The 17,098-nt window shown below is 37.4% G+C and overlaps 1 protein-coding gene and 1 long non-coding RNA gene across 2 annotated transcripts in view; both read left to right on the plus strand.

Moving 5' to 3' along the window:
• The window catches only part of LOC310632646, a 1,302,393-nt gene that overhangs the window by 1,002,494 nt on the left and 282,801 nt on the right, over positions 1-17,098 (plus strand). The window lies entirely within an intron of this gene.
• The window catches only part of PKHD1 (PKHD1 ciliary IPT domain containing fibrocystin/polyductin), a gene marked incomplete at both ends in the record, with an annotated part of 193,424 nt that overhangs the window by 32,959 nt on the left and 143,367 nt on the right, over positions 1-17,098 (plus strand). The window contains 9 exons of the mRNA XM_083349752.1: positions 3,651-3,805; positions 5,134-5,318; positions 8,212-8,334; positions 9,925-10,030; positions 11,507-11,785; positions 11,901-12,031; positions 14,668-14,803; positions 15,844-16,039; positions 16,995-17,062. Coding sequence (XP_083205878.1) covers positions 3,651-3,805; positions 5,134-5,318; positions 8,212-8,334; positions 9,925-10,030; positions 11,507-11,785; positions 11,901-12,031; positions 14,668-14,803; positions 15,844-16,039; positions 16,995-17,062 — 1,379 coding nt within the window. The remainder of the gene's footprint in view (positions 1-3,650; positions 3,806-5,133; positions 5,319-8,211; positions 8,335-9,924; positions 10,031-11,506; positions 11,786-11,900; positions 12,032-14,667; positions 14,804-15,843; positions 16,040-16,994; positions 17,063-17,098) is intronic.

Consider the following 17,098-nt stretch of genomic DNA (forward strand, 5'->3'; position numbering starts at 1 on the left):
AGAATGGCACTTAAGTGAATTGCACACCTAGGAAACTCTTTAAATAGCATTCCATATGGACTGAAAAAAATCTAGACATTCCCCAGATTGCAGCCAAGAGACAGTTGAAACTCATCCAGATTGATGCAGCCCAGGCAAGAAACGTCTAACAGAAATAAGGATACAGCAAAGATTATTCATTAGCTATTGGCTGGATGGAATTAAATTGGGCAGTTGGTGGGGGAGAGATAATTGGGTATACAAGATTAAGAAGAAATGTTGAATCTTGCATAAGTGTGTGGGAGAGAGAAAAAGGGAGAGCAAACTTCTTGAAACTATTTTTTTCAAGCAGAAATCTTGCATGAAATTTAAATACTAGACTAAAACAATCTTAGAAAGACATTTGAAACAAATATATACTTATATAGTAATCAACACCACAGTATTAGCCTAACTTTACACTATTTGTTAATAAAATATATGGATTATTTTTTTCCAAAAGGACACTTTAGATTTGAAAAATACTGAGATTGATGTGTTAATTTTAATTCGACCCTTGGGATTAGTTTTGAAAATGAATGTAGGTTTAGATAAGAGAAACAAGGCTAGTAATCTCCACAAGAGTTTTGCAGAATCACTGGATGATATTTACTCTGTAGGTGGCAGACTTGTGGTGCCTTTGTTTACACTTTATACCTGCACATAAACTAATTGAGCATGCTGGGTGAAATATTCCCTTGGGCTTAGTTTATAAGTGTATCCAGAATACTAAGGAAATTGACTTTATTCACTATGGTTGATTGACTATGATTGCAAAGGTGCAATCGAACACAGCCCACAAATTAGATTTTTGTATTCCTAGAAGTCTTCCTAGAAGTTTTCCTAGAAGTTTAACTATCCACATTATATTTTAATCAGCACTTGTCATACACTCCTCAATTGTCTCTCCAAATCTAAACTTTGAAGCATACTTCTGTAAAAGCTTTGAATTTCGATGTCTTATGTCTTTTCCTACTGCCATCTAGTGGTTGCTGAGATTTTCACAGCTCATCCATGGGTCCCTTAATTCCTGTGAGGAATTAAGCATTGTTAATATATAATTTGCTTATTGGCTTTAATACTTTTTTCAGCTTTTGTATTTAATCACTGGTATTTTCTTGAGATAGTAGGAATATAATTTTTTTTAAAATTTATTCTTCTTATGATGTATTTCTAATTGCATAGGAATTGTATTAATGAGACTTTATGTTAGATTTGTAATCTTTTTTGGAATGAGGTTTGAAAATTATTTTTGCATACTAGATATGGAAAGCAATTTGAATTGTCAATAATAAAATTTGAGTTATGTGTAATTAAATAATAATAAAAGTTTCTTTCAACATATTAATAACAAGAAAAAAGTGAAGGAAACTGTAGGTCCACTAAAGAGAGAAAATGGCAAGGAAATGATAAGCAATAGGGAGAAAGCAGAGCTGCTTAACTCATTCTTTGCATCAGTCTTCACACAAAAAGAAATTATAGCACAACATACAAAAAAACCCTGCAAAAGACAAACTAGAAACAAAAATTAAACTAAGCAAGCATATGGTAAGAGAACACCTATCCGACCTTAACAAATATAAATCACTGGGGCTTGACAGATTACATCCCAGAGTTGTGAAGAAGCTGGCAGATGTTATCTCAGAACCACTGCACCACATCTTTAAAAAATCATGGAGCACAGGGGAAATACCTGAGGATTGGAAAAAGGTTGATGTGGTCCTCATCTTCAAGAAAGGAGAAAAAAAACGGACCCAGGAAACTACAGACCAATCAGTCTAACATCAATACCTGGGAAGATCCTGGAAAAGATAATAAAAAACCAGATCTGTGAACAACGAGAAGCAAACAAAGTTATAACTGGTAGCCAACATGGGTTTCTTAAAAACAGATCATGCCAAACTTATTTCATTCTTTGATAAAGTGACCAAATTAGTAGACCAGTGAAATGCTGTGGATATAATATACTTAGATTTCAGCAAGGTATTAGACAAAGTAGACCACAATGTACTGCTTGGTAAGCTAGAAAAAGGTGGAATAGACAACATCATCACCAGATGGACCTGTAGCTGAGTGACAAACCATACTCAGCAAGTAGTCCTCGGTGGTACTATATCCACATGGAGAGAAGTAAGCAGTGGGGTACCACAAGGCTCCATCTTAGGCCCAGTACTCTTCAATATCTTCATAAAAGACTTAGATGAGGGAATAGAAGGGGAACTCATCAAATTTGCAGATGACACTAAACTGGCAGGAATAGCCAACACTCTAGAAGACAAGCTCAGGATTCAAAAAGATCTTGACAAACTGGAACAATGGACCCTATGTAACAAAAATGAGTTTTAATGTGGAGAAAGGCAAAGTTTTACATTTAGGTAGGAAAAATCAAAGATATAAGTACAGATTAGGTGAGACCTGGCTCAAAAACAGTAACTGTGAGAGGGACCTTGGAGTCCTAGTGGACAATCAGTTGACTATGAGCCAGCAATGTGCAGCAGCAGTCAAAATAGCTAATAGAATCCTGGGTTGCATAAACAGAGGCATAGAATCAAGATCATGCGAAGTATTAGTACCGCTTTATAAAGCCCTAATAAGACCACACCTGGAATACCATGACCAATTTTGGTCACCATACTACAGAAAAGATGCTGAGACCTTGGAAAAAGTTCAGAGAAGAGCAACTAAGATGATCCAAGGCCTGGAGACTAAAACATATGAATAACAGCTGCAGGACTTGGGTTTGGCTACTCTAAAGAAAAAAAGAAATAGGGGTGACATGATAGCAGTATTCCAGTATTTGAGAGGCTACCACAAAGAAGAGGGGGTCAAATTATTCTCCAGAGGGCAGGATAGGAAACAATGGTTGGAAACTGATCAAAGAGAGAAGCAACCTGGAATTAAGGAGAAACTTCCTGACAGTGAGGACAATCAACCAGTGGAACAGCTTGCCTCCAGAAATCGTGGGCGCTCCATCACTGGAGATTTTTAAGAAGAGGCTAGACAGTTACTTGTCTGAGATGGTATAGGTTCTCCTGCTTGAGCAGGGGGCTGGACTAGAAGACCTCCAAGGTCCCTTCCAGCTCTGCTCTATTCTATTCTATTCTATTCTATTCTATTCTATTCTATTCTATTCTATTCTATTCTATTCTATTCTATTCTATTCTATTCTATTCTAAAACCTATTATTTATAAAAGAATCTTTATTCAGTTTTTCCTCAGTTTTGTTTATTTTATTCAAAATTCTTAATAAAAGATGTCTGATAGTTTTGTAATAAATACCTTTGCCATTCCAGAAGATTTCCTTGATGCATAGTCAAGGATTAGGCACCATGTCTCCAAATGTCACTTGCTGGGAAACACGAGAAAGAAGCAACTATATAGCAAAGGTCCCCAACATTTTGGGCACCAGGGACTGGTTCCATGGAGAAAGGTTTTTTCGTGGACTGGAGATTGCGTGGTTTTGTGTGCCGCCTGCATCCCACGGATGGGGCTTTGCTTGTTTGTGTGGACTGGTTGCTGGCATTTCGTGCCCTGGTAGCGGTCCATATATATTCTACAGTTCCATTTGAAGTAGCCCTGTTCTGAGACAGGAATGATATTGCAAAACTTGATTTCAATTTTTTTTCATATAGAGGAGGTATGCCTTTGAAGGGACCCGAAGGGACTGATCAATTGTTGATGTCTGTGAATGAGACGGGAATAAATTTGACAGTCCAAAGGATACAAGGTGCAAGCCTACCTCTTGGAGGAACTTTTCAAATCCATCTGCCTAATGCAGTGATTCCAGGTAAACTTGAGCTTTGGCATCTTCTCCCACAAATTAAAGGATTAGCCAAGATATACCATATCACCCACCCTGAAAATTAGGGTTTGATTTTTAATTAAGCAAAATAATGGCAATTTAATAAAAGGCAAAATAATGCTAATATAAGAAAAGACAAAAATAATGCAACTGTCAGATCTGATGCCATGTAAATATTAATAAAAATACGGTGTGAAGTAATAATCATGGTGGACAAATTAAAGAATATAAAAAGGAAAAAATTTCTGGAAATGTAAATTAAAGTTGAAAAGTCCATTTCATGAAAGCCTGTATTTGCACCACTATGTCAAGAGTGCTTAAAAATAAACTGTATGTGCTACAAATTAGATGTAGATTTATCTCTTAAATGGTGTATAATAGTTTTTGGGCTATTTTTCATGGACAAAAAGCCCAGAATTCTTGGTTCCTTGATAAATTTCAGATACTAAAGCTATGATCAAAAATAAAAAAAACTAGCCGAGGAAAAAAACATTATAGATAAACAGTGATTGTTCTAAAGCAGGTGTGCCTAAACTGTGGCTCACGGGATCGCATGAAGCCCTGGACAGCTAATAATACAGACTCACAAGATTGTAAACTTTTGACATTATTATGTGGTTTTATATTATAACCCCATATATTTTATATGGGGCCCAAGACAATTCCTCTTCACTTAGTGCAGCCCAGGCAAGCCAAAAGGTTGAATACCCATGTTCTAAGTATTGTTGATTAAAATGTGTAATCATAGAACAAATATAGCACTAAGAGAACATTAATAATAATATGGTTGATAGCCTATAGTCCTAATTGGGCAATCTGCTAGTGTGGATATGATTTAAGGTAGGATTGGCCAACTGAAAAATCACTAAACTCATTTTTTCTTACCCTGTGAAATCTTATTATCAATATTTGACAGTGAATCACAACCTTGCTAACGGATTTACTGATGATTTTCAAAGCAAACCTTAGAGTCTGCAGTGTCAGACTTTTAATTATTTTAAGCATGTTAAGCCAGACAAAACCAAAACTTTGAATCTAGCCTTACCGTCAACATTTTTCCAATGCTTGTGGTAAGGGGCCATGATTACTTCTTGAAATTTACAATTAGTCATGATAATTAGAATTGGTCATGAAACCCATGATGACATCACATATTACATATATCATTTCTTGGTGAAAATGACCCCAAATACTGTACTATAGGTCATTCATGTTATTTCCATCATATTAGATATCACTGTTCAGCCTGGAGATTAAGACCAGACTTTAATCTGCATCTTTACTTATTTTATTATTTTTCCATTTTCTTCCAGGTATCCCAGTGTCCATCTCTGCCAATCACCTCCGCAGCCTTCTGCAAAATTACAGTGATAATTTTACAGCTCAGTACATAAACACCAGTGACTTTTTTGTATCTAAGATTTCACAAAGCTCTTATCAAAGTATATGGACACTGACATGGACTTCAATGATTGGTGATTTGCCCAATTTCATCAGGGTAAGACCAGTTGTTTAACCTATTTTATTCAGAATGTTGTATGTTAACATTTGTTAATTCACAATTTCTTCTCACAGATGCGGTCTATCCCTGAGTCTTTCTTGCTTTCCTTGGCAGTTTATTTATCATTGTTCTCAATCCTTTCAATTTGGCTATTTTCTTTGTCTGGAACTGCCCAATGAGCTCTAACATATTTAGAGTTCTGATCCTTCACTCAGAGCCATTCAATTATTTGATGCAGTTCTTTCTGACCTCTCTGCTTGACCGGAACATCAGTATGGTAGGCACATGAGGAAAAGAAATGACCACCTTTCTGCATCCAACAGACTTCCAGTTTTTAGGAAAAATGTGATGATATTGAAACATGGATATATTGTACAGTATCTGTACTACATGCAGCTATGTCCTCCAATTTTTTTTGAAGATCATCTTTCCCATCTGTTTGTTACTTGATATTTATTCTTTAGATGTATTTCCAACATTTTCTTCAGGAGTTCATGGTGATACTTACAACTCTTCCATCTTATCTTCACATCAATCAATCTATAACACAGATTGAGATATGATAGACTTAGAAATATTCATGGATGAGTTGGCGTCAAACCATTTACTCTAATGAAAGCAGTGATATACTGTCACGTCATTGTCTGCTTCTTTTGTACCTGCACTGTGACAACACATCAATGTTCAAAAGGAGGATAGCATATTGTGTGATGTACAGCACTGCCATTTTTTAAAAAAATATTATCAGACAGAGCTAAGGATATACATGGACTGACTACAAATCATCCAATGAGCTTCCATGACTGAAAGTGGAATTGAACTGTATTCCTTTACCTAGTCTTAATCTTAAACCTTAACCATTATACTAAATTACTGCCTACTTTACATCAAGATACTATGTGTTGGCTTCCAGTCGGCACATGCGGTGCTTTCGGATGTGCAGGGGAGAGCTCCCTCCCTGCCGTCCGATCCTTCTTCATTGGAGGACCCTGAAAAGGGTTGAAAGTTGCCCTGGAGGGGTGACCACCACAAGGAGACCCTCCTGTGATTGTGGAAGGGTGGCAGCCCTCCGCTTGAATCCGGAGCAGCTCCTTTTGGCCCAAAGAATAAGAGACCGGCCATCAACATGGCCGATTACTAATCTGCTCCCTGCTGAAAGCCAAAAGCACCATCTAGCATAACGAAGCAATCTGGAGGACCTGGGTGAGACCTTTTCTTTTCTATCCCCCTAACTGCCTGCCTGTAGGACTTTTCTGAAAATTTTCTCCCCCCTCTTTTTGAGAAAACAGCTTTTGTATACCTGGGGGATCAACATTTTAAGCCTTAAAGCGTTGAAGGAAAAAAAACCCTATCTGATTAAGCAAAGAAACTAAATAATCTCATTCCTACTTATTAAAAAGCTCCCATTTTTGTGGGGATCTACTACCCTATTTTCTGTTTAAGGTGAACTAAGGAAAAAAAATGGACTAATTATACAAAAGCTTTATATTAATTTGGGGGAAAAAAGAACTTTACAACTTATTCTATATGCTACTGATGACATCCTGTGGCTAAACTTGGAATTGCAAGTAAACCTTTTGCTTATTTTGAGACCTGAGAGCTCTCCTTGATATTATCTTTAAAGACAAGTGTGGGAACACCTGGCACTAAAAACAGCTTTTAGAAACATTGAAAGTGGAAAATTACTGACTTTTATTAAAATAGCCTCCATGGAAGACTTAGCTGTAAACACTAACGAAATGGATGATTATATCCCACCACTTAACTACAAATTGATATTGGACACAATCTTGGCTGTAACTTTTTTATTTTATTTTAATCCCATTTATATCCCGCCCTTCTCCGAAGACTCAGGGCGGCTTACAATTTAAAGCACAAATCAATGTGCTTAGCAATAGCCTTCATTCTATGTATATGCCTGCTTATTAGGGCTTTCACACACACCCCAAGCGGCATTATTACAAAGTCAGCTTAATTGCCCCCAACAATCTGGGTCCTCATTTTACCTACCTAGGAAGGATGGAAGGCTGAGTCAACCTTGAGCCTGGTGGGATGCGAACCTGCACTAATTGCAGGCAGCTGGTGTTACTTAAGGAGGCATTAGCCCACTGCTCCACCAAGGCTCTTATTGAACTGAACAAATTAAAGCCAAACTGCATGATAAACCTGACAACTCAAAGCCACCAAACCAAACTTTGACCTTAAATCATGAACTGACAACCCAAAAACAAATAGAAGTGGAAATCAATACTAAGAGCCTTGGTGGAGCAGTGGGCTAAGTATGGAAGATAGTAGCAGCTGTAAAATTACTATTATATCCAAAGAATATAATAAGGAGAAGACAACAACAATGTAGCTAGATTTGGAGATAGTTGTGTGGAATCACAAAGTAGGTAGGCTTGGAAAATCAAAGTGAAGACTGCCTCTAGTTCACTTTGAAACCTGGCATCTTCATGAATATGACTGTATTATCCTAGCAACAATGAGGGACATGGTTTCTCCTGTGATAGGAGAGGAAATTTAAAAAGAGAAAATATTTACTGTGCACCACTCTTCTTTCCTGGTATTTTTATTATATACTTCCCTGATATTTGGACTTTTTGGGAGGAGGAGTGATTGAATTTATTGTGAAAGATTAAAAAAACATCATAGATACACTATCCAATGAAAAAGTAGGGAATTAACACATAGGTGCCATATGCTTATACTAATAAATTTATTGTAAGTCATTTAGTCTGCAATAGCAAATAGACAGAATCAGATACCACGTGATTCCTGTATGAAAAGAAATTATAAATATTAAAAATAAACATTCTAAGAAATTATAAACATTATTGTGTTACTGAAATAAGAAAATGTGAAGCAATTTTATTTAATACTTTCTTCCAAGGTCTCTGATGAAAACCTCACTGGTCTTATTCCAGCAATAATAAGTTATGTAGTAATTGATGGTGGCGTTTTCATTGATCCCATATTTGGAGATATGCTTGCTACCCCCAATAACTTTACACAGGTATGAAACTGACATATCTTCTTGAAAGCAATTTATGTGTACATGTATGCAGGAAGGATTAAGAAAAACATTTTCCTACCTGTTTCATTATAAGAATATAATGTAATGAAGAAAAGGAGACAGCAAATAACAGATTCCCACATTCAGGCAATTGCAAATTCCCACAAATCCCAAATGCTTGAGGAAGAAGAAAAAGAAGTAGTTTATATTTTTATCTTACTGTTCTTCCTGAAATAATCCATGTGAAGTACAAACAGGAACAAAATAGATACTAAACAATGACAGTACATCAATTTAAATAAAAATATGATTATTATGCTATTCTCCAGTGGTCATTTGTCTGTAGAACGCTATCTCAACTGGGTCCTCTCCAGATGATGTAGAGGTCAAATGCCAGAAATCTGAGCAATTGCCATCTGCTGGAAGGAGTTCCAATGAGATGAAAGATTGATTTAGATCTTTAGATAAGACCTGTTTATTGGCGCAACTTAATGGATTGAACATTTTCATTTTCTTTTTGCTGTCACTGTGATAATTTGTGATCTATTTTAAAAATAGTTATTATAGCAATGCTGTGGTTAATTTACCTCAGTGTTTGAATTTTATGTTTTCTCCACCTGGATTCTTCTCTTTTTGATCCAACTAATTTTGCGAGAAAGTCAACAAAATCTCACCTAAACTTGGAGAAACTAGTTTGGTCAAAAAAGGGCTACATAAGTCCTTAAATTGGTAGTGGTAATCAACAGAAATCATTTGGCCCTCTATTGGAAAGGAAATTACCTGATTATTTATATGGTTTATTTGAAAAATGGTGGTAGTGGGTGGTAATGAAATCTTAAAAGAATGTATGTACTAAGAGGTTAGCCAAAATTAGTTTCTTTCTATGCCAGTTCAAGTTAGATTTTTTTTCTATCCATCTCTATCAAACTCTTTAGAGGTAAGATAAAGTTTGCAAGTCCAGGACCCCACTCCACAAAAAAGGAAAAAAAAAGATCTTTAGCCCAAATGTTATAGATTTGACCCCAATTGCCTCTGTCTTCCTTTTATTCAAAGGTCTATCAGGCCTTCAGGGAAACCTCTCTGAATTATACCCTTCTCCCCTTTATTCTCTAGTTCCAATCTAGGTCAGGTTGTATATAATAAAGCTTGCAACAGAAACAGCTACAATCCTAGAACCTCTTTAATGCAAGCCCTGGTTTGAAATGTTCACAAGATAAAACAAGCCTGCGAGGGCTGCTACATTAAAAGAAGGCCCATGGGCTTGTGACATATTTGGAAGACTCAGAAGGCCCTTGAAAACATTTGACTGGTTCATTTCAGACAGGCCACCCCTTAGTCTTGTCAAAATCTTCCTTTCCTACATCACTTTGGGATTCTCTACTAGATTTTGCTCATGGTTGTGTTCTATATGAAATACTTTTCTTTTTTTACTAAAATATTTTTTTTTAGTTCAGAGTCAAAACTTTTTACTTGCATTACAAATTTTAAAATCATTGTTTGGGTTTTAATTATTCTTAATATTCTGAGCTGTTCAGTGGGTCTCAGTTGTTTTAGTCATTATTTTATTAATACTATTTTCTGTCAATCCAGGTTGTAGTTACAGTGAATGACATTCCAGCAAATTGTTCTGGCTCATGCACTTTTCAGTATCTCAGGGAAATGACCCCTTTAGTCAATAGCATTGACTATTCAACAGGTAATGGTTCTTCATATGGATATACTAATATTATTGCAAAGTCGTGTGCTTCACATAGAGAAGGACACAGAGCTGGGGTGGAGATGAGTTTATTCTGAACAGAACGAACTGGGGAAACAGGGAAGCCTGGCGTCTATTTGTACCTGCCCAGGTGGATGGCATCCAACCAGTTCAAACCTGGGCTTCCTGCCAGTGCAGGTGACAATGGGTGTAGATCCTGGCTTCCCACCAGGCTGACCATGCCTGGGGCTGTCAACAGCTTAAGTCATTAGGCTTATCCTGAGTGAGCAGTCATCCCCTGGAGCTGTCCAGCCCCTCTGCTGATCTGCACCATCAGCCTCCTGCTGTGCTGTCCTTTGTGTATGCTGGGAGGCATACATTGCAATTATCATAAAGGTTTATAAGAATTTTCCTGGTTTCAGGGGGAAAGCAAAGAAGTAGCACAACAGATTTCTAACTTTTTCATGCAACTAATGACTAAATGATAAAGTCTGAACCTTGCTGGTCTTTAGGAAATTAATACATCCAGTCACTTGCCAAGCCACTAGTTGAGAAACATGAGCAAAGATGACCTCAATGAATGGGAACAAAAAGCTTTTTCATGGGGCTCAACAAACTCTCACAAATCTTGGGGGTTTTTTTGGGAGCTTGCCTGTCCACTATGATTCTAAGCAGATGATGGCTCATTGAAATATAAAAATATAAAATTATATTATGTAATATGTAGCAATGTAAAACAAGGTAAAATATAAAACAACATAGCAGTGGACTATTTCGGGGTCAATACAAATATTTAAGTTAGCAAAGTTTGATAAGAACCACAGCAGATTCATCAACTAAAGGCCGTCTTAAAAATGAAGGTCTTTACCAAACTGGATTTGCTGGAAGCAAGGAAGTGAAAAGGCTTTCCTGAAAAGGTGGTTATAGTGACTTGGGCTCAGCCATGAAATGACCCTGCCACTAGTTGTGGTTGTACAGACATCAGTAGATGTTAAGAATGAAGGAAGAGTCAAGAGGGCAGTTAAACTATGCCAGCCCGATTCTAGGCATTTGCAGAGAATACCTTAATCAGTTACAAATAAAACACTAGAATCTTGTCACATCTCACATATTAAAACATTTATTACTATGATAGCTTTTGTGGATTACAGTCCATTTAATCAGCTATGAAACTTTATGGCTACTAGTCCTATGCCAGAGACCAGAACTGAGTTAGGTCATTAATAACCTAACAAACTTCCCTTGGATCATCAATCAATCAATCAATCAATCAATCAATACAGATACTATTTCGGATCAGGGAAATGACCTGCAAAACGACCTTTCTCCCAAGATGTTTTTGGGGAATAAGGTTATGACCAACCAAGGAAGACATTAAAACACTAAAACTAATACAAATATAATATCTATATGTATTATATGTTATATTGAAGGAATATGCAATAAATTAATATGTTGTTTTCTTTGAATTTTCAGATGATACTGAACACATAATAGTTCACATTATAGGATCTGGCCTCACTGCAGACCATCAATCATTGCTCATAGAAGCAAACAACCTAACTTGCAAAATCCTAAGTTCAAACCATACTAATGTCCTTTGTCAGATGAATGTATTACCAGTTGGATTGTATAAAGTGACATTATTGGTAAGACCCTTTGGATTTGCAGTCAATGCCAGTGGAGAAAATAGTATCTTCCTAAAGATTACACCTAGATTGACTTCTGTTGAACCTTCAACAGCTTCAGAGATAGGTATGTCTGAATCATGCTTAGTATTTGTGTGTGTGTATATATGTATATGTATATGTGTATACATAATATATTTTTAAAAAATTATTTCATTCCTTTCTTCCTTGTACATTTTTAGGAGGACTTACAGTGATTCTATCAGGTTCAGGCTTAGATGGGATAAACACAGTACTCTTTGGTTCTCAATCTTGTCCTATCAATTTCAATGCCAGCAACGCAGTGAAAATGGAATGCAGGCTTCCTCCTTGGGTAAATAACACCCTCAATTATATTGCAAGGCAATAACAATTCAGACTCGTTTGTGGTGATTTGATGACTATAAAATCATGTGGGTGTGTGAGAGAAAAAAATTGTGTTTTATTTACCTTTTTGAAATTATTATTTTTCCTTATGAGAATATAAAATTAGTTACATGTAGGTTTATGTGTTCCTGTTCATTGTTGCACATGGTACTGTAATTAGAGATAAAAATAAAGGGTTTAATGGCACAGCTAATACCTGCCTCATTATAAATAAAATTGCCTGATATAACTCATTGATTACTAACCTGAAAAAAATTAGGGTATGTTTAATTAATTGTAATTGGAACAGACAAAGCTGCATAGAGTTCCCTTCGTATTATATTGAATATTATTCTACAAGGGTGTAGTATAGAATACAAACTGCTAATGTCGGGATACAAACATTGTGAGAATTGAATATGTGAAATTGTTCAGCATGTTGTCACATATTTCCTTCAGCATTTCCTTCAGTACTATTTTAATTAGTCCATGGCTGTAATGAAATTTCAACTCTTATTTGGAAGCTCCAAGTTCTCTCTTATGCAGCTATGGACAAGCATACAGACTAACTGAACTTCCACTGAGGGCTTTATAATGTTCCAAAACCTGTTCTGAACCTCTGTGATCTCATGCTATGAGTGTTGAGCAGCAGTGTTGAGCTGATTTATTTTTAATTTAGCTGTCATTTATTTATTCAATCAATTTATATATCTCCCCATCTCAAAAATGACTCTGGGTGGCAGAACACAATAAAAAAACCACAAATATTTATACAAAAATTAGATTATACAGCAGCTGAGAAAACAAATCATCACCCACATAGCCAAAAAGACAGATCCTTCATGCATCTGGAGCTTGGCCCAACCACAGGAGCAGGTCTTTAGGCCTTATGAAAGGCCAACAAGGCTGTGTCAATCTGATCTTTGGAGGAAGCACAAGGGTGGGCACTGTGACAGAAAAGGCTTATATTCTGGGCCTTGCTGCACTGAATACCTTAGCCAATAGCATAACTTTCCCATCTTGCCAGACCAGAATGGTTAAATAGAAACAACTGGGAAGAAATAGTCCCATGAGTAATGAGGCTCCAAGGCATGCAAGGCTTTAAAAGTGCCAACTAGAACCTTGAATTGAACCTGAAAGCACACTGGCGACCAACACAGTTCATAAAGTAGTGACTTCGTATGCACCAAATAATCAACTACCCCATGCTACTGCATTCTACAACAGCTGAAAATTTCCAAATGTCCTTCAAGGGAAGTTCCATGTTGAATGCATTGTAGTATTCCAGATGACAGTTCAGAAGGGCGTGAGTGACTATGAGCAGAGGCCCTACTCCAAGGTCAATTTGATCAGATGGGCAACCCTACAAGTTTAATAAATCAATGAACAAACAAATGGATTTGTTTACTCAGAAGAATGCAAAGGCCCTCTGAGCCACGGTTGCTACCTGCTCTTCACGCTGGATTTACAAGTCCAGGAGGACCTCCAGGTTGAGTACTAGGTCTGTCTGAATGGATGGGAGGAGCCAATGAGAGGGTGCTATTCTTCGAACACTCCCAGGGCATAAGCAGATCCCTTTGAACCCCTGAGGAACTATTGGTGAAAGAACAGGCACCAAGCCTTCCCCAGACTGCAGCAACTGAAAGGAGATGGAAGAAAGAGAAGAGATGACTCCCCGAGCTACTTCTTCCCCATCACTGCAGCAGACTTAAGCCTTAGGAGAACAGAGCAGGCGAAGCCATCAGGGCTCTTTTTTATGTGGTCTGGTCCTCCTTCTCTTGCTTTCCAAATAATGAAAAGCAGAAATGGAAGAAGGCGGGGTGAGATCTACTCCTGCTGAGGCAAAAGGTTAGTTGGGGGTAGCAGTGGAGAACAAGATGGTACAGCAGAACTACTGGCTTCTCACTCCCTCTCTGGCCCAGCCCCTATTCCTTGAAGGCACAGAGCAAGGAATAGGAATAAGGGAGCCCAGCATCCCCTCTGCCAGTGTCCTCCCAGCTAGCACCTGGGCTGCCTTTAGTGCAGAGGTGTTAACCTTGGCAACTTTAAGACCGGTGGGCATGTATCTTCAAGAATTCCCTAACCAGCCAAACGTAAAGTCTTAAAGGTTGCCAAGGTCGGACACCCCTGCTTTAGTGTTTGCTTGTGCCTACTCTTTCCTATTGGGCAGGTGGTAGTAAGACCTGACTCGCTATTCTTGTTTCTTATGACCTGAAAGAAGGAGAGCTAAGGTTGGCCACAAACTGTTTTTGAGAGTAGAATGTTGGCAGTGCCAGAATGCCTTGGATAGCAGTTCTAAGAAGCAGAAACCAGTGGAAGATTGATTTCAAAACCTTAGAGCAGGGGTCTTCAAACTTGGCCCTTTTACGACTTGTGGACTTCAACTCCCAGAATTCCTCAGCCAGGCATGCCTGGCTGAGGAATTCTGGGAGTTGAAGTCCACAAGTCGTAAAAGGGCCAAGTTTGAAGACCCCTGCCTTAGAGTAAGAGCTAGAAGATTTTTTAAAAAAAATTCTGGGCTTTCGCCACATAATCTTGATGCTCAGTTTATTTCATGGACAACAGACATGTTATCAATCTATTGTCATTCATTTTTTCCCCTAGAGAGGAGGAGAAGCTACTGTTCATCTAACCCTAATCAGTGAACGGGAATCCACTGTCTTTGCCAATGCTTTTACATATGACTCTTATCTAAATCCGTGCATTGTGTCAATGAACAGAAATAAAAGTGGCCTAACAGGTAAAAGGGAAAGAAAGAAAAGTTTTGTGCTCTTTCTTTCTATTCTTATTTGATTCCCCCCCCCAATATTTATATCTTTCAGTGTATCGTTTGAAAGTGTTTTGCATATTTAGGCAATAAAGTAGTTAAAATGTAGTGGTTCGGAATAAAAAAAAAGATCACAACTATTCTATTCACTAGGCATCATGTTGGGTGGGCAGGATAATTTTGATAGAAAAAAGTGCTACCCTAAGGATTCTCTTATTAATATCTCAAAAGCACTCTTTCCAGGGTTTTCCTTTCAACCAGACCTAGGAAAAAAATAGTGCTTGTCTAGTACATTCCCAGCTGTTAGTCATGCTTCCAATTGGCAGATTTGCTTAGGCCAGGGATAGGCAACCTTGGCTCTTTTATGACTCGTGGACTTCAACTCCCAGAATTCCTGAACCAGCATAGCTGGCTCAGAAATCCTAGGAATTGAAGTCCACGAGTCATAAAAGAGCCAAGGTTGCCTACCCCTGGCTTAGGCACATCACTGAATGAAAAAGTTTGAGACATCCAGGAGGCTATCTAATATCCAATTATACCTGTCAAGACTGCAAGTGCAAACAGGAGTGATGGCTATCAATGTAAAGAAAATCTCGTATTATCCTTGAATACTATCTGAGTGCAGTGTATAACTTGCATATGGGTAGAATGAAAGAACGGAGACATAACAGCCACTGAGATTTGTTGCAGGATTTTTATCAAGAGCACGATGCATTTGACTGTCAGGTGTTGAGGCTAAATTGTCAGGTAGTTTTTGCCTCAATGTCCTTCTTATCACCTTCCCCTTGTCTTACAGAACTGCATTTTGGGAGATAAAAAGCAGAACCAAATGGGTTTCCCTCAAGACAGTTTTAGGTCAGGCAAAGTTTTAAAATGTGAACAAATTGCCAACCTTTCAATGTGGAAATAAAACAAGATATGGACATCTGGGTTTGTGGAAGAAGGTTGTTATGAGATAGCGGGTCACTAGATATAACAAAAAAATATTGACTACTTTTTTTTCTTCATTGCAGGAGGTCAGCTGCTTGTGATAGGTATTTCTTCATTTTCCAATTATACTCCGTTTGATGTGAAGGTCAAAATTGGGGACACTGCAGTTCAAATTCAAACAGTAGCAGATCATGGAATCAGTTTATTGCTGCCTTCTCTTGCAGAAGGATTGCACAGACTTTCAATATTCCTTCATCATCTCCCACTCAACACGAGTGGGTAAGAGGCTTTGATTTTTCATGGATAAAATTTGCACCATAATAACATTTTAAGAGAAATAATGAGATAAGTAAGAATGGAACCAGATGCCTATCTGTCAGCATGTGTTGACAAGATGGATCTGTGATTATCTTATGCAACACCAAAAGCTCTATAAATAATGTTCTCTTGATTAGATTATTATGAAATGTTCAATATTGTATTTGCAGTTTCATTTATCTGCCCTTCTGAAAACTGCACAGTAGGATATTGCTCTCCTTTAAAAAAATGGAAAAGTAAATGTATCCCTATGCCATCCGTATGGTAAACTTGCAAGATTCGTTTTTTCACCATGCACATGTATACATCCGAACTAGACTGTGTTGTTTCTCTGTGTCATATATGTGGGTATATGCATAATTCTGTATTTATTTTTGTCATATTTATTTAGTGTATATTGGAGGTGTATCAGAGCGGTATGCCAAAAAAATCATTTTAATGTATGCTGATTAGTGTACATTCAAAATGACAATAAAGTTATTATTCTATTCTATCCTATCCTATCCTATCCTATCCTATCCTATCCTATCCTATCCTATCCTATCCTATCCTATCCTATCCTATTCTATTCTATTCTATTCTATTCTTCTTTGAAAACAGTGCACCTAAGATCTTCTGATAGGCTAGCTTGAGAAGCTGGAAAATAGATTTCTTCCAGTCAGCTGGGGATCACATGCAATTGAGCTGAGGGGTAGGTAGGACTTTTGGTGTACGTTCAAGAACATATGCATTCTGTACCTACAGCATCATGACCAAACCCAAACTGAATTCTTGCAAATTACATCTGCTATTTCCATTGAGGCAAATGACATTTGAGTTAATTAAGGATGGAATTAAAACTTTTTGCAGTTGGTGGAAAAAAAACAAAAAACAAAATCATGTTCACTTGACAATAAGAAGTTTATTTATTTTCCAGATTGGAGCCATTAATCCAGTATGTTACAGAGATCTTCAGAATAGAACCATGTTGTGGCTCCTTCCTAGGTAAATAATATCATTGCTTTTACGTATTTAAGAAAA

Source organism: Vipera ursinii (genome assembly GCF_947247035.1).
Source record: "Vipera ursinii genome assembly, chromosome: 1".
Classification (NCBI taxonomy): Eukaryota; Metazoa; Chordata; class Lepidosauria; order Squamata; family Viperidae; genus Vipera; species Vipera ursinii.